We start from the raw sequence: 21,066 nt of genomic DNA, 5'->3' as shown, positions 1-21,066 counted from the left end.
GGCGGGTAGAGGCTTCTTACCACCGGGTTTCCTCGATTTCCTTCCGACCTTTATCGGGGCCGAGGCCGCCTGCGCTGGCCCTGGGGTGCCGGCTCGAGGGGCGGGGGCTCGGGGGTACGGGGCTGTGCTGGGGACGGGGGTTTCATAGTTGGTCGGGTCGGAAGGGACCTGCGCAGATCATCGAGTCCGACCCCTGCCATGGCAGGAAGGAGTACTGGGGTCAAACGCCCCCGGCAAGGTGATTGTCTAGTCAAAAAAAAAAAAAGGTTGATTTACTGTGAAGTAGAAACAGCACTGCAGGAGAAGGAAAAACACAACAATCACAAATAAAGTGAGTGATAAGCACAATATAAACACAGATAAACCAATCACTGCTGAAAGCATTTCTAGCTAGGCTCCAAGTTTACAGAGAATGTGGGTTAAGCAAGATGAAAACTTTATCTCGGATGCACCAAGAGGGGCAGGGACCGGGCTGCTTTTGTCCTGAGCAAAACTCAGGGGCCGGCAGGCAGGAGACATCACAGGTGCAGCTGCACGACTGCGACCACCCCACCGAGCCGCAGGGACCCCAGGGCGGGTAAAGTCAAATTAATTATTTTGGGACCGGAGCATCAAATCCTCGCTGCCCCTGGGCTTTGCGTAGGGCGTTGGTTCTCAACCTTTTTCATACCAAGGCCTATTTGTAAACATCAGTGGCCAGTCCCGACCCCCTGCCCCCCACGCCCCAGCCCCCCAGTGTATGGGGGGTTCACAAGCCGCCCCTTGCAGGCTGCAACTCTGCCAGTGTGTGCAAGGGAGAAGCCACAGTTCCCCACCTTTTTATTCTTTAAAGAAGAATCCATTTTTCAAGTTTGCTTCCGACCCTTTCATATATTCTTGCAACCCACTTTTGGGCTGGGACCCACGGGCTAAGGAGGGCTGGATTAAGAAGCCTGCTCTCTCCCCCCGCCACTTCCTACCCTCCCAGAAGCAGCTAAGTGCAGTCATTCATTTCCCGTGCTCAGAAATCATTTCCAACGAGGTTTCTTCGATTCTTCTGATTTCCCCCTGACCTTTATCAGGGCCACAACTCCTGCCACCCCCCCAAACCCTGCCAAGACCAGGCTACTTTCCCCGCTCTGCCCTCGCCGCCTGCTCCATAAAGTCTTGCTGCCCAGCGTGTCCCCGAGGAGGCAGCACGAGGACAAGGAGACGGCTGTGCAGCCTGGTCCTTTCTGGGGAGAGCAGGGGCTGCTCGGCTGCAGGGTGCGGGGAGTGCCCTGCACTTGGGAGATTGCAACCGGTTGAAGCCAGATGGGCGGACTGTACTCTGTGATAAAGAACTTGTTTGGTGGTGATGTCAGGGCAGGAAGTGACATCCAGCGCATTGTATACCACGTGGCTGTGAATCTATAACCGCTTACATTTCTCCTGCACGTCAGCAAGAGGAGGTGAGAAGCAGGAAGAGAGCTGGCTGGGAATCATCAAACCAAGCTGCTGGCCACAAGAGGAGACAAAGGGGGCAGGGGAAAGGAGCCGGCTGGGATAAGGAGAGAGACACGCAGCCAGACTCAGACTACAAACGTGGCTCCTGACCTAGAGACCTGTATGGGGCAAGGGTGGGACTAAGGCTGGTACGTCGACTGCACCTCCGGAGGTGGAGAAGGGGCACGCGGATGTGCCAATTGAAATATTGTGATCTGATATTGATCCCTGGAATAAGTGCTGTGTCCCTTTTGATGTGTATCTACCTGCATTTATCGTCTCTCCTTGGCTGGCTGTAAAACGTTTGCCAAGCTGTAGACTGCCCTGAGAGCTCCTTGTGCTCATGGGATACCCTGTTACCTGTCAGCTCCATGTTCTGGGGGAACCCTGACACAGGACACAGACTGTCTGACTCACAAAGAATCGCCCCCCCCCCCCCCCCAAAAACAGAAGCTAATTAAGATGCAGTGCGAGACACACCTAAAACCCTCCAGATAAGGGTGACAAAAGTGAAACAACTGCCCTAGGTCTCATTTGCATCTGAGATGGGACCAGATGACTATTCATTTACATGAGAGATGGAGAACAAAACCCCCGAAGCCAAGACTGCAGTGAATTCTGGGATCAGCGAAGCAGGGGAGCTTGTGGGGATGGGGGATGTGCATTATGGGGAAGCTGTGCTCCAAATGCTGATCAACCCCCACACCCAGCTCAGCATTTATCAGACCAGTTCTAATTTGGATTTACAAAGGACTTTTCCTTCCCCCCCTCCCCCCCCCCACACCTCTAAGCAAAAGTAAGTTTATTGGGCATCTCAGGCTGTACTTTCCCCGGTCCCACCATGGGAGGCCTATGTACACTTTATTGGCTACAACTCGGTTGCCGGGTTAGGGAAATGCTGAGGCAATAGACCGAGTCAGAGAGGGTATGGGCAACATTTGAACAATGGTACAGGGTTCATCACAGCGTCCAGCCCGTTGGAGCCTTGTCCACAAGTGTTGTCATACTTTTCCGGAGACGACTGGTGGAAGTCCTCTCCACAACAGGTTATGAACACTCCAATAATTGCCTTAAGTCTGTTAAAAGACTATAATAAGATCTGGAAAAGTCATACTAAGCTGAGGCTCGTTCACAGCAAGTAAAAATCCAAAACCCTGATGCTGCAAGCTATTATTTCTGAAGACACCAGGAGATAACCCATCAGGTATATCTGCTGTCCATAGGAATGTCAAGCTGGCTCCAAGTAGGTGTTTCCTGAGTATCAATCAAATTCCTGAGATGTTCCACCCAGATAATCCCTTGTCAATAGAAAAGACAATTTGATTTCCAGTATTGAGAATGCTTGAAAGAAACTGAACTGGGGGTATAAAAATCTGTAAAAGAAGCAGCAGTGGGGTGTACTGACACCACTCACTTTCTTCTGGAGAGGCTGCAGGAGGAAGATCATCTCCCTTCAAGGATCGTGCTGAGAACTTTGACCTGTCGGCTTTGCAGCCCGAGTGCCTTGGACTGGTGAGATCCCAGCTCTCTTTCTTTTCTCTTCTCTCCCTCTAAGCATAGATTTCTGAACTTGAACTGTTTTAGTTAAGCTTGAGCTAAGTTTCCCCAAATACTTAGTGAAACCAGGGTATACTGTGACTGTTTGTGTTTGTTTTTCCTTTGCATGTCTATTACTACTAGTGTCAATATATATGTCATCTACTTAGCAATAAATAACTTTTATAGTCAAACTGGTGATAACTGGATATATTTTGCCTTCTTTACTTCTCTTTCCCTACTTGCTCTGCAGCAATGCCCCTCTTACCTAAGCTAAAGATCCCTGTGAAGCCCAGAAATACTGTGGGGTCTGCTCATCAAGAGACTAAAAGATTGGGACGTGCTGAATTTGAAACACATCAGGGGATCAGCTTGTACAGGCTGATTGACCCAGTTTGGCTCAGACGTGCCCTAATGAACTGAATGCTGGCCCATGAGGGTGTCATCTGGACACCCGGCCGCATTCAGAGGTATTCTGTTTAACTGTGTGCTTGTGTCTGACTGTGGTTATTGTTGCTCTGATGAACTGATTCTTGGCATATGAGGGTGTCAGCCTGTCCATGCTGATCAACCCAGCCAGGTCAGGCGTGTCACGTTAATCTGTGTGTGTTTGTGTGTATGACTGATTTGGGGACTGGAGGAACCCAGCCCCACTGAATGGAGTCCTGCAAGATAGCTCCATTGGGGGTGAGGGCTTGCAGGGGGAGAGATACAGCTCCATACAGAAACACAAGTAACACAAGCAGCACATTGATAGAATTACCAAGACTCTAGCCCTAATAAATGAGCACACCCCAAAGTAGCGGGCAAATCTGGTAACAACCCAGAGCTGTGGATCTTTGATATTTAACAAGAAGTGGACTTGGGCTTGGCCGTGGCAGTGAAAGACTGAGAGCTGAGGAGAGGGCTGTCTGTCCCGTGAAGTCGCCATGGCACTGCTCCCCCTCACCCCGCACCGTGCTGGCATCCCCAGTCCGTGAGGACCTGGCCCAGTGTCCTTAGCTGTGCTGGCTCTAGCACAGAGTCCTGCCCACAAGCATGGGCCTGTGGATTGTGGGAATGGAGATGGCCTTGAATTAGGGTGAAGGCACTGCCTCCTGATGCCTGAATCCAATGGCTTGCTCACAAGAGACAGCACCTAGCTTAGGGACTACTTGTTCCCCAACTCCCAGCTTATTCAGGTCTGCCCGACCTTGTGCACACACGCACAGACACCCTCATCCCAACCCCCAGGTGAGTAATGGTGCTGGGGCTGGCACTAAAGGCTCTCGGCTCTTTATTTGTATAATAGCATAGCTCTTGGGGCAGGGTGCCCCTAGGAGCAGGTCAGCTGGCTGGCCTCGTCCATGTTGTTGCGTGGGTGCATGCGGCGCCGGCGGAGGCGCTGGATGCTGGCATCCACATCGAACCCCATCTGCTTGTCGTGGATGCAGGAGCGCAGGTGCTTCTTGGTGTGCTGCATGCGCTCCACGTTCCTGGCCGTGTTCTGCATGGAGGACTCCAGCAGTGTGCTGCCCTGTGGCGGAGGACAGGGTGGGTTCCATTGAGTGGGGCCTCACTGGTCCCTTCCCTGCTGGTGTCACAACCCAACTCAACGCTGCCCTCCCCTGCCCCCCTTGCTCTTCAACAGCATCATCCTCTGCAGCTGTCACAGCCTGATGAGGCATTGCTGCCCCCAAGACCCCAGTATACCATCAACACCTGTCTCAGCTGGGCAAAGTCCCACCCATCCAGCAAGAGTGACACTTCAGTCATTACCACCGGGTGAGGCATTGCATCTGGCAGCCTCATAATCCCTTATAGCCTTCACAGACCACAGGCAGGCCAGGTGCAAAAGCCTAGCAACACCATAACCTCCTACAGCTACCATATTTGGATAGCATTACTGCCTACAGCCACCACAGTGGGTAAGCTGCTCCCAGTCCATCTGTCCCATTGGCCCCTACGGCCTTCCAAACCCGATGAGATAGCCCTGTGCCTGGCAACGTCTTCCCCTGACTGCCATCAGAGTGTGGGTACCTGTGTGAGGATGTTGGCCTCTGGCAGCTGGGTGCCCACATGTCGCTGATACACTCGCACTATGGGCCGGGTCAGCTTCTCTCGCGTCTCCTGGTACTTGCTGGACTCAGGGCCCTGAAACCCAGGGCGCAGCACATCAGAGTTGGGAGAGCCCCACAGCCGAGCAATCCCCTCCCACTAAAGGCACATACTTCAGCCTCCCTGGTTGGGTCCCCCTTTTCCCAGCCCTTTCCCCTAGCTGGTACCATCTTATAGGCCAGCTGGTATCTCTACCCCAGGCGCTCCATCACTGCCCTCCAGCTGGTACTCCCTCCCCTCCACTTCTCTGCAGTCCCTCTCTAGCTGTGGAGCCCTTTTCCCATCACACCACCTGCCTGCTTATCTCTCCTCCCACCTGCTCCTTCTCTCCCTGCCTCTGCTCCCAAACCCTCTCATGCCCCTGCGCACCATGGTCATGCCATGGGTGATGCCCATCTCATCGTGGAAGCGCTGGCAGCGATTCAAGGTGCTGCGCATGCCCCCCATCACCATATAGAGACGCTCCTGCCAGGGGAAAAGCAGAGATACACAAGTAGTTAGGGATCAGCCTAGATCTACACAGGAATAGGTCATCCCTCCACCACCTCCAAGCACTAAGTTTGAATAAGAGCGGCTACCCCTTCAAGAGGGAAGGGGACATGGAAGTCATCCTTTGGGGCACCCTCCCCTGCCCCCACAATGGTTGGTATCCTTGGGAGAAGGCAAGGTGGGAGTCAGGAGAAGAAGGCAGGGTCCCTTGGGGGCAACACATGAGGATGGGCTGTTGTGGAGTGACTGGAGTGTACGGGGTGGGGAGAGGGAACAAAGTGTGTGTCAGGGGCAGGGCCCTAGGGAGACGGCCTGTGGGGAAGAGGGTTCTGCAGAAAGGCTGGCACATGTAGGGTAGCATCCCATTGGGGTTGGTGTGGTGGGCAGAGGTCCCCAGAGGGTAGTATGTAGAGCAGTGTCCCATGAGGGTCAGGTTCCTGTAGGGGGTTGCTATGTCCTGTGTGGGGCCAGTCCTCGCCCCCAAGTTACCTTGAGGGCCATAGTCTCATTCATCTTACGCTGCAGGCTGCCATCAATGGCTGCCTGGGCCTCTCGGAGGGTGGCTGTGGCCTGGACCGTGTCCTCTTTCAGCACCGTCAGCACCTTCTTGGATTGCACTGTGAGGTGCCGTGCCTCCTCGATAGCTGCAGCACACTCTGGGGTGTGAGACACCGGGGTCAGGACTGGTTCCAGCGGCTGGGAGATCCCCACTGTGCATTCCCCTCACACGGAGGGGAGATGCCACCCATGTTATGGACCCTCAGGGCAGAGAGATCCTCCACAATGGATAGTCTCCCAATCTGTACTTTGGGGAGATGCCACAAGACACAACACCCCCACCAAGGGGGTGGGGGAAGGCACAGCCCACACTCTGTGTATCCTTCCCATTGTAGCCAGCACCATGGGCTAAGGGAGCATGGGAATAATGGGAGGGGTGTAGCTTGGGTGCCATTTTCCTGGAGAGCCCACTGGCAGCCATGGACTCAACAAGTTGAGAAAGGCAAGTGGGTGACAGTTGCTGGAGGAGTATGGGGAGAGCTGAGGGGGTCATGGGGTTCATGTTCCTGGTCGGTAGAGAGGGGGTCCCTGGGGAGACATCCGTGCCAGAGATGGATCTCTGGGGAGGGCAGAAAATGGGGTACCAGTGGAGGCTGGAAGCATCTGAGGAAAGCTATAAGGGGCTTTCTGGGGGGCTGAGGCAATCCCAGGGGTTGAAGGGATCTCCGTGGGGCTGGTGATGGTGTCTCTTTTGGGAAGGTGACAGGGTCCCTGGCAGAGGTGAGAAGGGGTGGCCCGAGGGAGGCAGGGGTGTCTACTGGATGCAGGGATGGGGGCATGGGCTCTCTCCTAGATGGCCTCATCCCTTACCTGGTGTGTAGGGCCCTATTGGGTTGGGCTCCGGCGTGGGGTTCCTATCCACGTTGGGGGATGAGGACCGGGTCAGGCTGAGCCATGAGCCACGCCCAGACTCCAGTAGCACCCTGTGCAGTGGCTGCCCCATCAGCTCCAGCACGCGGCCCCGTTCCTCACAGAGCTCCCCCAGGGAGCGCTGGCACTTGCCCAGCGCCTGCCGGATCGATAGTCAAATGGATGGGTCAGCACCTGCTCTGACACTCCTTATACTCACAGCCCCCGGGGCACCTGTACCTCCCACTGCCTGCTGGACTGGTGGCTTGGTGCCCACTGTGTTACCCTCACGTGCTGTGGTCCAGAGAGCACCAGTGCCACCCAGCAGCTGCTGCACAGATAGATGGGAAAGCCAGCACCTGCCATGACACCCCTTACACATGGTGATCTATGGAGTACCAGTACTGCCCAGCACGTGCTGGGCATGCAGACAGATGGACAGACAGACAGGTCAGGGTCCCCCATGACACCCCTCACACACTCCTCCAGTCCCAGAGTTAAAGACATTCCTTGGTGTCAGGTATCCAGGTTGTAGCCATATTGGTTTAGAGGCCAAAGGAAATTCCTGCCCAGAAGTGCTGTCCATCTTTCCACTCTTATGTGAAATATGAAACATCATAACCTGAAGGAAATATGCTTCCACATCCTGTTTGCCATCAGACAACTTTGAGGTTTTTCAACCTTTCTCTGTGCCGAACCTGGACAAAATCAACTATTCCAGACAGGAGATTTTACCACTCCTTCAGCTGTCCTGTGAAATATGAATTTTCATTTCTACCTAGGAGAACTTTTACAATCTCTGCTCTCTCCTATGCCTGATGAAGGGTGAGTGTGCCTGAAAGCTTGCAAATAAATAAATAATTGGTTTGCAAATATCTAGTTGGCTTACTAAAAGATACCATGAGTTTTTATTCCTTGATGTCAAATTCCCTGCTTGGAGCCATTCCCAGAATGTCCTCATATCAGTTTTCCCTGCCTTTTAACCTGTCACCTTGGGCAAAGGACCAAAGGGAGCTGTACATTTAAAGCTCTTTGAAAACTTGTTCCCTACAAAGGATTCCTTATTTTACCTCATTCCCCCTATAACAGAGCACAGGGGTGTGAGCCACCAGCAAAGCAGGCTGCAGGTGGCTGCACTTCCAATCAGGCCCGATTACCTGATCAGGAACAGGGCCCAGCTGTTCATTATAAGAGCCGGGCCCTGAGCAGCAGTAGCCAGCAGTCTGCTGCAAATAGTTGGGAGAAGAGCATCACCCAGCTGGAGCTACTGCTCACATCATCTTGGTGGTACGGGTAGGAGCTGTGGGGATGGCAGGAGGCTCCTGGTCCTGGTCCTGGGGCTGGATGGTGTGGTGGGACTGTTGGTGGCAAGGCAGTCTCCAGGACATGCCACACCTGTGCCTCCTCAGTGAAGGTTGAGTATGGGGTGCCAGAAAGCCTCAGCCCTCCCTGCCTTGTGGGTGACCCTGTGGAGGCACAGTGCCTGAGGTGGTAGCAGCTGGCAACCCTGAGCAGGTAGGGGCGGGGAGCCCTGATTGGTTGAATGAGAGCACAGAGATTGCGAGCTCCAGAGGGGAGTGAGTCCCGTGTGAGACTCTGGCATGCAGGTCCCAGTGTGAGGGCATAGGCTTATGGGCCAGGTGATGCCATCTATGAGGCATGAGACATTGTATAGGGTAGGTCAGAGCCATGTATATAAGCCCTTGACATCAGGGCAAGTACATGGGTAGCCTCCTGCTTGGTTATCATCATTTAATTGTATCATGGTGGCGGGCAAAGTAGGTGGGCAGTTGGCCCTGAGACAAGTGGGTGGGCCAATGATTTGACTGGCCCCGGGACGCGCACTTGTTACATCCCCCAACCTGTCACCATGTCATGGTGGGACTACATTGCTGCATCTCCAAGCAGATGGTAGCCTGGTCTAATCACTGCAACAGAGCCCCTAACAAGCCTGTGGTTTCTGAGCATATGTTTAATATACTAATGAAATATACTGTGAATTGTATATCGTGTGGCTTTAAGTCTGTAACTGCCTACATTTCCCATCGGCATCAGTGAGAAAAAGAGGAATTGACAAGCAAGAAGCGAGTGGATGTGGAGTAAGCGAAGGAAGACAGCTGGCAGGGGACGGAGACAAAGAGAAGCCAAGCAGGCAGCTGGAAGGAGAGAGAGGAAGACACGCAGCCAGATTCAGGACTAAAACTGTGGTTCCTGACCTGGAGACCTGTACCTAGCAGCTGTGGGACTAAGGCCAGTTTGTAGGGTACACCTCCGAAGGTGGAATGGAAACCTAAGGTGTTAAATGTGTGCATTTGCAGGATCATTGTTAGCCTTGCTAGTAATATTGTCACTGTTCTAATACCGTGATGTAATGCTGCATATTGACCTGGTCTTGTTCTTTCTTTTTGGCCATTGTCCTGTGAACCAAGACCCCATATATGAAGTTGGAAACCCCAAGTGGCTCATCCTGTGTTCTCCGGTACAGTTTTACTTGTGCAGTCATCTTGGTGTCATGTACCCCAAGTGGAAAGCTGTAATTATGTGGCTCTGATAGGCTGTAGTTCAGCTTGATGATATGTACTTGGCATGTAAAGTGATAATAAAAAATCTAACAATACAATAATCACTGGCAAACTAAAAAAAATGGTGCTGTGAAGAAGAGGAGGGCTTATTATTTAAAAGTAAGCTCACTAACACATTGCAGTTTCCACTAGGAGCCCCAGTGGGTAAAAGCCCAGTGCGTGGTATTAATATATCAACAAAGCCACAGATCGTGTATCGGGGCACTGTGATTGGAACATTTAAACAGGTGTGACTGTTCTGCAGGAGAACCCCAAATCAAAAAGGTTGGTTGCTGTAAAAGCCAGGCAATAACCTTCAATGAAATGCAGGAAAACTGGCATGCCGTGGGCATAGACAGAGTCGACTCTTTTGTATGATCTGGCCCCTGAACGTGCTTTACAGCTGTGGCCTAACACACATGCACAGCTGTAGAGCACTTTAAAAATATCCGAGTGCAAAAAATTAACCCTTGTTAAACCAGGTAGTAAATGTAGTGCTTAAATTAGAGGAGCTTTAAGGAACTGGATAGAAGTTCCCTGAGAGCGTTAAGTGCCATGCCCCTGGTCTGCCACAGGGAGGATACAGACAGTTCAAGGAGACTCCCCCTTACCCCCTGCAGCTGGCTGCCTCCATGGGGGAAGGGAGGGAACTGTTAAGTCAGCAATTGGGGCTGGGGGTCCCCAGGCTGGTTCCTCCCCATCCCCCCCTGGAGAGGGTCCCTAATGCCTGCTGGCACCAGCAGTGGGGGTGCAGAGCCCCCCTCCCCCACTGACAGCCAGCCAGGAGCCCTGGAGCCAGGAGCCTCCCTGGTTGGCTCCAGCCAGCCCTGGAGCCAGGAGCCCTGGCCAGCTTACAGAGCAGGTGACGGCACCCCCTGCAACCTGGCCTCTGTGGAGGCACTGAATACCCATGAATAGGAGCTGCACATGTATTAGGTTTCAGTGGCACTATATCTTCAAGTACTCTGTATAAAGCGCAAAAATTATAGGGTGATCAAGGTGCCTTTTATAATTTCTGTGCAAGTCATGGCCTAAAGCCTAAGCAAGTGGGGGCAGTGCAGAAAGTCCTGTTGAAGTATACAAATGTACTTGGCCTTAAAAACCACAACCCAAGGCATACAGGCTTAACAAAGCACTGAACTGATACTGGCCATGCCAAACCTGTCAAACAGGGATCTCAAATGTACCCATCCATTTCTAGCAAAAATTCAATCAGCAGTTGCAAAAGATGGAGAAAAAAGAAATCATCAGACTGCCACTGTGGTGTTAGTGCAAAAGAAAGGGCAAGGTGTGCAGGTCCATGTAAATGATCATAACCTGAATGACATTACTGTTAAAAATGCCTACCCTTTACCTCAAATTAATAACACAGTAAACCTCCTGGCCAAAGTTCAATGGTTCTTCATCCTTAATCTGGCTAGTGAGTACTGGCAGGTGAAAAGGCACCCAAAAATAAAGTTAAAGCAGTTTTCTGAACTAAGAAGAAACTTTTGAAGTTTAATGTTGTGCCTTTTGGATTACACAATGCTCTTAGTTCATTTAAAAAACAAATAAATATCATGTTAGCGAATTTACAAGAAACATCCCATCTAGTGTACCTAGAAAAATAATATAATTGAATAGGACAAACTTTTTAAAAGCATTTGCAAAAACTAAGAGCAGTGTTTTAAAAAAAAAGCCAACTTTAAAATTAAACCCACCAACTATCAGCTTTTCTGCAGGAAAATAAATTTTTTAAAACATGTAACCTCCACAGACAGGGGTAAGCCCAAATCCAGAGGAGGTGCAGGCTGTGGCCTGGCTAGTACCTTGAAATATAACAAAACTGTGCAGCTTCTTGGGTTTAGCCTCCTATTATAAATATATTGTGGTAAATTTTGCTACCATTGCAAGATCCTTACGTAAGCTCTACAGTAAGTCAAAGTTAATCTAAATGAGGAAATATTAAAATGCCTTTATAAAGCTAAAGCGGCAATTACTGTAATGTCATCCCCTGTCTTAACATATCCAGACCCTCAGATGCCCTTCTCATTAAACACTAATTCAGGTAAATTGAAGCTGTTTTGTCACAAGTTAAAGAAAGCCCGGAAAGGTAGTAGCCTATGCAAGTCAAGCCTCAAACAAAGCTAAGTGCCAATATGCAAATACAAAAAAATAAAATAAAATAACTGGCTTGCTGTGATGACCTTTAGCAAACATTTTCAACACTTCCTTCTAGGAAAGTGCTTCACATTACAAACAGACCACAGTGCTCTCTGGTGGCTACAGAATTTGGAAGAAGACAAAGAACAACTGGCTAAATGATTAAAACAGCTGCCTAAGATCCAAGTACCAAATCGTTGTTTGCCCTAAAAAAACAGCACCAAAATGCTAATTCCTCATCCCTTACACCTCACATAGTAAAAATTAAACGTAAAGTTGAAGTACTACAAATACAGCCACTACCTAGAGTCAAAACAACCAGAGGTAAGCCAACCCCAAATACTAAATAGATAGATAAATAAAAGCCAAAAGGTTAATAATTTGGTGTACAAAATGGCAGCAAAAAATACTAACACTAAAAAACTAATAAAGTAAAAAAAAATCAATAGTAAAAAGTTCTCTAAAAAAGGGCAACATCATCTGTGCTTAAAAAGGGTACTGGGTTGTATGTCCTAAGCTAAGCATTAAGCAAAAAGCACTGGTGCAAAAACTTCTAAAATCTGCCCCAAACCTGAAAGTTATTCAAATAGTGGTACCAAAATAAATGAATAAATAAAAATCTGCAAGCTGTACATAATTCCAATACCAAAATACAGATGGGCCTTAACAAGGTCTCTTATAAGGTCCAGTTTCAGTGTCTCTGGTTAGGCTAAAAAAAATCTGTTAAAAACTAGTGCAGATCATGCAAGATCTGTGGTGCCCCCCAACATTAAAAAATAATCCCAGGACCCCCATGGTCTCCATGCAGGCTAAATAACCTTTGAAAAAAATAGCAATAAATATCCTGGGTCCCCTGTCCATTACACCATGTAAAACCAAGCATGTTTTAGTAGCGGGTAATTATTTTTCCAAGTGAGCAAAAGCATACCCTCCCCCTAATCAAAAGGCTCGAACTGTGGCCAAGGCGCTTATTCAAAATGTTGTGTGCTACCACAGTGTACCTCAGTCTCTACACACTGACCAGGAAGCAAGTTTTAAATCTCAGCTATTTCATCATGTAGGTAACCTTCTAAAAACCAACAAAGCCCGCACCACACCGTATCACCCACCAATCTAGTGGCTTAATAAAACAATTCAAACCTACTCTAGCTAACATCGTATTCTCCCTAATCAAAAACAAACAAAATCAAATAAAATACTTCCTTACGTCATAACGGCTCACCAAAGCAGTGTACAGTTGTCTACAAACTATACGTCATAGGTGGCGTGGCTTAAACAAAAAGGATTGCTTAACTGGTCATGTTGTTTCTAAAGTAAACAGATCAAAAACATGTAACAGTCTAATAAGTGTTACAAAAAGATCAAAATGCCTAAATTCAGATTGGACTGCTGCACCACAAAGGCAAAAAAAAAAAAAAAGTGCTATAACCTCAGGGTCACTCAACAGGTGCATGAACCAGGAGAGCTGCTGTGGATGCAGAAGCAAAATAGGTCTTGTGCCACTTTCTGGGGCAAGAGCGCTGGCACATGTGGGGCACTTGCATGCATGCGTGGCTGTCCGCCCGCCACCGGCTGCTAGTGCCAAGGCGAGGGGCGGAGGCCCCTAGTGGGGCCGTGCGTGGCATGCCGGGTCCCAGCACCCCCGCGTTCGGCTTCCCGTAGCGCTTCGGAGCCGCCTCGGAGAACTGGCCATAGGGTATGATGGGGAAACAATAAACTATCTATAACTTCGTTGGTTTTTGTCTGGTACGGATGAAATTTTCAGGGGTGGTAGACTCTGCAGAGAGAATAAAGCCTGCCAAGTTTCAAGAGGATCAGTGCAGGGGTTTGGGGGGGTGGATCTGTACCCCAAATTCTTGAAAGCAAAACTCATGTCACATCTAGGTGTTACAACTGCACATCTAGGTGCAGTTTCCCCCAAACCCCTGCACCGATCTTCCTGAAACAGCCTGTCAGGCTTTGTGGCCTCAGTAAGAGCTGTCAGCCCTGCAGTTTTCACCCCCCTGTGGTGTAACACACACAAGTGACATGAGTTTGGCTTTCAAGAATTTGGGGTACAGTTTCTCCCAAACCTGTGCACCAATATTCTTGAAGCTTGGCAGGTTTCGTGCTTTCAGCAGAGGCTACCCTCCCTGCAAGTTTCATCCAAATCAGACAAGAAACAACAAAGTTATTTAATTGATTCCCCATTATACCCTATGGCCGGATCTCAAGGCGGCTCTGAAGCTTGGGCGCTGCTTCGGCCGAATCGAGGTGGAAACCCGGTCCCGGGCTCCTGATCAGATTGTGGCCGTCTGAAGCGGCTGGATCCAAAGCCGGATCGGATTGCTGCCCACTCACACAGGCCTACTCCCTAGGAAGTCACCACCATGGTGCCCCCTCTAAGCTGCTCTAAATCTAACTGATTTGTGGGCTGAAGAGACCTTCTTATACTGAGGGACTGAAGCAGCTCGATGTGCTTAGTTCATCAGAAGAAGGTGAGTGTGTAATGACGGGAGGGAAACAAAAAGTAGAGGCCGCAGAACAAGTTCTCAGGCTGTGAACATCAAAGCCAGACGAGTACAAATTAGGAACGCGGTAACACAGGATCAAAGGAAAATATGGATCATCTAGTCCAGCTTCCTGACCAAATTAGAAAAAGGAGCACATTTTTTGCAATGAGGATAATTAATCCTTGGAACTAGCTCCAAAGGAAAGCGTGAACTTTCTATCTCTTGATTGCTTCAGATTGAAACTGGATGCCTCAGCCAAGCACAAAGTATTTGGCTCAATGAAAGCGTAGCTGGGAGAAATGAAAAGCATGTGCTTTAGCATCTGCAGGATGGAGAATTAAAAAAGGAGGCCTTTTTTATAACAGGATAAAGTGATGTACCACTGGACATTCACTCTGTCACAGAAAGTGGGAAGAAGGCACATTTTAGGTAGAGGTAACAGTGAATCAGTTGTTTCAGCATCAGTTTGCAAACTAAGGCTTCAACCCCATAAGGTTAAACAACTGCTTACCTGTTTATAGTACAAGTACTTCCATTGATGGTGTATGTGCATGTGTATAGGTGGCAAATTTATGTATAAACTAGGTTAGTAAAAATTACAGAGAAAATGTGTACTGGGGGAGGGTTTTTAGATGAGAGGATAATTACCTCTGTATTTGGAAAGCAGTTTCCAGATACAAGTGATGACATAAAAAAACCACGAATGTCACAAGCTTCTTGCAAAGCACTATGAGTTGCAAGGGGGAGCTGCTCTTCTGTTTGCACCTGGTGAGTGTGTTTAAAACAGTTCATTCCTACCGGTATAACAGGCCACATGGACACATATTAGAGTGTCTTTTTTAAACTTTTAATTTAGAAAGGTCTATACTGGATCAAAACCTGCTCTTATTCTGAAATGTGAGTATTCCTGTGTGGTGGACCTGAAAAACTGGTAGAAGTTTCCAAGGTATTAAGCCTGGGGGTGTCAGAGAGAAGAGCAAAACAATGATTGAGCAAGCAATCCTGTCTGGCAGATCAAGAGAAACAGAAATCGTTTGGATGGCAATCCAGGAAATTAGGCAGCTTTGAAGTCATTGGCTCACAAACAAGAAGCTCATGCTAGCGGGCAAAGACTAACACAGTTCTGGAAAAGATTTGAGGCCTCACCTGTGCTACCACGTATTGTGGGTACAGTTCAAGTTCTGCTGGTAAAACTGACTGTGTCCAAGCTTAGGGCCCCTTTGGAAGCCAACCTCCACAGCCTCTGCTGGATGGGTTGAGGCTCCTGCTTCTGCCTGGTGCCACCATCAGCCAGTGTCCCCCCACAGGGCACTTCACTCTGTGGAGGCCACAGCCATGGCAGTGGAACTGTGTGGGGCCACTGGAAGCAAGCAGGTGTGCACACGCTTTGGTGGCCTGGTGGCAGTGGCTGCTGTCTGCTGCCAGGACCTCTGAAGGCCAATGCAGGTGCTAGAGACAGAGTCCTAACTGAGGAAGGTGTAAGGGTGGATTTTTTAAGATGCTGACATCAATTCAAGTTTTCCATCATTATTTGCTATTAGATACATCAGAGGTGCTCAGCCCCTGGCTTGTGTGCCAGATCCAGCCCATGGAGCTCCCCAAGGGTCTGGAAGTTAACATTGCCACTGCTCCCCCAGCACCACATTTCCAAGCCCTGTCAGCCCGGATGAAGTCCCTATGCCTGACGTTTAGTTGCTGTGTGTGGGGCTGGAGGCAGGGCAATGGACCCAGTTTGGTATGTATGGGTCAGGGTTGGAGGTGCACTGGCAGGCCTGATCTGGCACATGTGGGGCTGGGGCTGAGGCTGAGGCTGTGGATATGATATGGCTTCCAGGATGTGGCCCCAGCCTTGTGCAGTCCACAGACCGGATCTGGTTCACAGACTGAACCTGCACCAACTCATCAGGCCCACCAGGCCAAAAGGTTTGGCAACAATAAAATACATCAGTGAAATAGCAAAAAAATGACATTGGCCTGCCCAGTGTTAGCTGGGGTAAATAATAGGGCCCTAAGGACAAGAGTGAAAATAACTTTAAGAATGCAGAATTAAATGGGTTGAAACCAAGTTACAGCTAAGTCTACAGCCTGTGCACTGAGTAGCAGATAAGACAAATCTTTGACCTGCTATGAGGATCTGGGCAAATGGGTTACATTCTTCTGACTTCCCGAGAAAAAGCTGCTGTCGCTGGGCACTGGGCTGCCCTGGACCTTTAACCCCACAGCCCTGTGCAGGGGGCAGTCTGGCAACCCCTGCAGGTGGTCTCCTCCACTGGGGTAACCTTTATCCCGTCTACCTCACCCCAACCCAAAGTTTCTCCTTCTGCCACTGCCTGACAATACCATTCTCTCTTTCCCATCCCCATCTCCTGCCTTTTCTCACCCACCTGCCTCCTCTTTGCCTTGCCCTCTCCCCCGCACCTTCCTCTGGGCACATTTTACCCCTTTGGTTGATCTCCTTCAGCCCCAGGTGCACCAGGGAGCAGGTCCTGGGGCTCATCATGCACAAAGTGAAAGCAGAAGCTACAGCTGTGGTCACTGCCTGTCCCCAGAATGCCCCCACATGCAGGGACAGCAAAGTCACAAACTGTGATAAGGAGCAGTTTTGGACTCTGCATCTGGCAGAGGGATGAGTCAGTGCCCACTACTGCCACAGTCTCACCCCCAGTGTCTCACAGAGTACATCCAACATACACATGCATGCACAGTGTACCCACAGGAATGCCAGTATCTATCCAGTGCCTGTCAACTGGAACAGTGTCCACCCCAACACCTGTTGTTCATGCACATAGCCACCCAAGGAGCAAGGAAGCTACACCACCCTGTGCCAGCTGGACAGACAGATGGACAGGCCAGTATCCATGGTGCCACCACTCACATGCATGCAACACCTCAGGGAGCACTGGTGCCACAGACAGATAGATGGGCCAATACTGTCTTCCCACCAAACACACACACCAGGGAGCACTGGTGCTGCCCAACTTGTGCTGGAGAGACAGAGGATTTCTTAGATAGATTTCATAGCCATTAGGGCTGGAAGGGACCTCGGGAGATCATCGAGTCCAGCCCCCTGCCCAAAGGGCAGGAAGTCAGCTGGGGCCATAGGATCCCAGCAAGATAAGCATCCAATTTGCTCTTGAAGGTGTTCAATGTAGGCGCGTGAACCACCTCTGATGGCAGGCTGTTCCAGACTTTGGGGGCTCGGACAGTAAAGAAATTCTTCCTTATGTCCAGCCTGAAACGGTTTTGTAGTAGTTTATGACCCTTCGACCTTGTCATCCCTTGGGGCGCTCCGGTGAACAAATATTACCCCAGATCCTGGTGGTCACCCCTGATAAACTTATAGGTGGCCATCAGATCACCCCTGAGCCTGCACTTTTCCAGGCTACAGAGCCCCATGGCTCTCAGCCTGTCATCGTAAGGTCTGTTTTCCTGGATCAGCACCCTCCCTGAGACCCCTTACACCCAGAGCACCACACTGCAGGGCAGGTACCTGCAGACTAGACAGATGGACAGAGCAGTACCCACTGCTGCACCCCTGACACACACAGCACTCTACAGCAAACACCTACAGACCCAGTGTGCCATCCCGCCCTGTGCCAGCACCTTTCACAGGTCACCTGCATGTGCTGTGCCCCCCACAGCCCAGCCCCTGCCTCACCTGGAGGTGTTTCTCTGACATGGCCATATCCCCCTCCAGCCTGACCTTCAGCTTCTGCAGCTCCTTGCGCTCCCACTGCAGCAGGGCATCTACCTGGTCAGGGGCCTGGCAGCGGCAGGGAACAAGGGACAGGGCCAAGGGCAGATGGGCAGGGCAGGAGCAGAAACATGGGTCAGGTTAACATTCAGCTCCCAGCAATGCTAGCGATTTGCCACAGGGCACAGAGAGGGTCCTCCCCAACTACATGAGGGTGTGGAGCAATACAGAGCAGTCCTGTGGGGCGTGGGGGCACCCGGCAGTTGAAAGGCACCTGGGCACATCACCTGCCTGCTCTCTGGTCAGTGCCCCCACAGAGTTGTGCTGCAGGGCATAGGGGTGCATGGGCTGGATGAGCATGGGAAAATGGGCCATTGCTCAGCATATGGCTGCTGTCCCAGACAGATGTGCTGCGATGCCTGGGAGGGCCCTGGAGGAAGGGGGCACATCAGAACTGGAGAGCACAAGGGGGTCTCACATGTTTGGTGTGTAGCTGGCATCCTTGCCATAGGGAAGCAGGGTACATGTGAGCTGGGGGCTGCCTAGGGATTGGAGGCTTGGGCTTGTAGGCACTGGGGGCCTATGGGGGTGGGGCTGGGGGAGGATGGGGCAGATGGAGAACGGGGTTCTCACCTGCTCGGTCTGCGGGCGGTACCCACGCACAGTCGCGCTTTGCCGGTTGGTGAGCAGGGCGGTGCGGACCTTGGCCAGCGCGGTGTCGAGATGCTTGCGCTCCTTCACCAGGTGCTTGGCCTGCTGGCTGACCTCACTGAGAGCCTGGCGCAGCCGGCTCACCATCAGCCTCACGGTGCTGCAGTAGCGGTGGGCCAGGCGGTTGCTGGTGCTGGTGCAGAAGTCCCGGAAGCAGGGCAGGGGCAGCTGGCTAACCCACGAGGGCGGTTTGGTCTTGCTCTTCCACAGTGTCACACCTGGCCCCTCGGGTGGCTTCTCCAAGGTCTCACCGGTATCTGTCACGTCCAGCTTGAAGTGCCAGCTCTGGAGCCGTGCCCGGCGCTCATGGGGCAGCTCCTTGGGCTGGCCTGGTGGGCGCCACAGGGACAAGGCCTCCTGAGCACAGCCCTTGTCCAGATCCTGTGCTGCCTGTACCGTGGCCTTGGCCGCCTTGCGCCAGGCCTCTGGGCCAGCACGGCCCCGCAGCAGCTCTGCCGGGGGCCCCATGGCAGCACTGCAGAGACAGGGAGGGAGAGCTAGGTCAGCACCTACAGTTGCAGGGGGCACTGGGGCTCTTACTTGCTCCTTGCCCCTGCCAGGAGCAAGCTGGCATCGTGTCAGGGTGCAGAGGTCTGATACAGAGCTGGGGGGGAGACCAGCCAGGCTGACTGGGGGAGCAGTGTGGAAGGACATGCCGGGCTGGCTGGGCCTGTGGGTCTGATCCAGACCAGCAGGGACAGGGCACGCCAGCTTGCCTGGGTCCATGGGGCTCACCTGCGGTGGCAGCAGTGGGGATGCTGGGCTGGCACGAGCCCCGCTGCTCCCTCTCTGAGTCGCTCCCTGCTCCTGTGTGCAGGGCTTGGGGCACGTCGGTGCCCAGTGACGGGCGCTGCCCTGAGCCCCACCAGAGCCACTGGCTCCGCTGAGGTCAGCAGATCCCAGGGATCCTGCCCCCCGCCCTGGAGCCGGCACTGCTCCTGGCTCCAGATCGGCTCATGTCTCTGCGTCTGTGTCTCTCCATGGAGACGGTTGCTACAGCAGCAGGTGCTGCCTCACAGAGCCCCATTCAGAAGGAGTCTCAGGCAAGGGCAAGGCCACGTGCGCTGGGGGGAGATTGGGTGGCTCCGGGGAAGAGCGCGAAAGGAGACCACCCAGCCGGGCAGGCCAGGACGGAGGAGAGCAGGGCCTGGTGGGTGCCCAGGGGGCTGCTCCTGCCCCAGCTGAGAGGGGCGGATGGACCGGATCCTGGCAGGCAGCTCAGGGGAGGAGGGGTCCTCTCTGCGGGGCAAGGGCTGGGAGTCCCAAGGCTCAGGGCTGGGCTGAGCAACCCAGTGGCCCGATCCTGCCCTAGCTGAGGAGCTTGGATGGGAAAGGGCCAAAAAGGGCTACCTGCTGTTGGCTCCTGCAGCTCTTGGATACCCCACTACCCACCCGGCAACCATCCCTCCAACTGTGGAGCAACAAAGTGGGGAGACTGTGGCACCAAGCTTGGGCACTAACCCTGGGGCGGGATGGGTACAAACAGGCAGCTGCAGGATTGAACAAGCTATCACCATGTTGCTGTCGGCTAGGGTGGCCACCTTGCAAAAATGTAAAGCTGGGACGCATGCCCTTCTTCCCGCACCCTGGTCCCCCAGCTCCCCTGCAGCACAGCCAGAGCAGAGCTGCTGTGGGCTCGGGGCTCCCTGCCCTGCTGCCCTCCCCCTAGGAGCCCTGTACTGGCCATGCACTCCCTGCCCATCCAGCAGCAGTGGGGGGCACAACTCTGCACTGCTGCTGTCCATACTGCTGCTGGGTGGGCAAGGGACACATCTCCATAATGGTGTGGGACTCCTGGGGGGAGGGCAGCAGGGCAGAGACCCCCATCCCCACCCTGCACACAGATCTGGGGAGGGGGGGAACATGCCCCCCCACCCATCCTGGGGGGTTCACTCAGCAGTGGGGAGATGCCCCCATGCCTCCTGCCCCCTGGCTGAGCCACCCATGGCTGTGTCCCAGTCCATGCACCACCCTAGCTGGGCAGCACCCGCAGCCCCTGCCCCACTTCCTTCCTCACCATGGGGGCCTCAATCTGTCCGTCCCCTCGACCCCTAGACTTACCTACAGGAAGCTGCTCTTCATGCTGCCTGGCTGTATTTCCTGGCCACATGCATATGTGTGGGCATGCACATGCATGTGGTGTCCCCTGCATCCTACTCCTGGAAGCCCCTTGATGCTGGCACGCTGTCTGCCCTCAAGGGGAAAGCCGCTGTTTCTAGTGGATTACTGTGCAATGCTGTGAACCCAGGACAAATGTTGTCCCAGAGGTGTGCTGTCCAGGGCTGGGACTTGAGGTTCCCATTCCAGGACTTTCCCACCCAATTAGGGATGGGTGGTTACCCTCCATCAGCACAGCCAGTGCCACTGGCTGTCCCTTGGTCACTGCCACTAAGGGAGCTCAAGTGTCATGTAACACTTCTGCTCCTGAGACAGCACTGCCCCTTCCCCAATGCCCCATGTCCCTGCTGCTCTC

The 21,066-nt window shown here is 52.2% G+C and overlaps 1 protein-coding gene across 2 annotated transcripts; it reads right to left on the bottom strand.

Annotated features, from left to right (window-relative positions):
* Nucleotides 1-4,290: 4,290 nt before the first annotated feature.
* TEKTL1 (tektin like 1) lies at nt 4,291-19,592 on the bottom strand. Of its 2 annotated transcripts, XM_090030032.1 has the most exons (8): nt 19,329-19,592; nt 18,516-19,068; nt 17,847-17,951; nt 6,955-7,153; nt 6,076-6,242; nt 5,467-5,562; nt 5,020-5,133; nt 4,291-4,516 (listed from the first exon to the last, which is right to left on the bottom strand). In XM_090030032.1, the coding sequence occupies exons 2-8, from the start codon at nt 19,059-19,061 to the stop codon at nt 4,316-4,318; spliced, it is 1,428 nt and encodes a 475-aa protein (XP_089886158.1). In that variant the 5' UTR covers nt 19,062-19,068; nt 19,329-19,592; the 3' UTR covers nt 4,291-4,315. The 2 variants fall into 2 exon arrangements, with proteins under 2 accessions (XP_089886158.1, XP_089886157.1); XM_090030031.1 differs by having other exon boundaries at nt 18,516-19,442.
* Nucleotides 19,593-21,066: the final 1,474 nt, after the last annotated feature.

This window comes from Crocodylus siamensis, chromosome 15, assembly GCF_052110815.1.
Source record: "Crocodylus siamensis isolate JL-2025a chromosome 15, ASM5211081v1, whole genome shotgun sequence".
Taxonomy (NCBI): domain Eukaryota; kingdom Metazoa; phylum Chordata; order Crocodylia; family Crocodylidae; genus Crocodylus; species Crocodylus siamensis.
The sequence above is the reverse complement of the archived record's forward strand: the minus strand, read 5'-3'. Positions and strand labels throughout refer to the sequence as shown.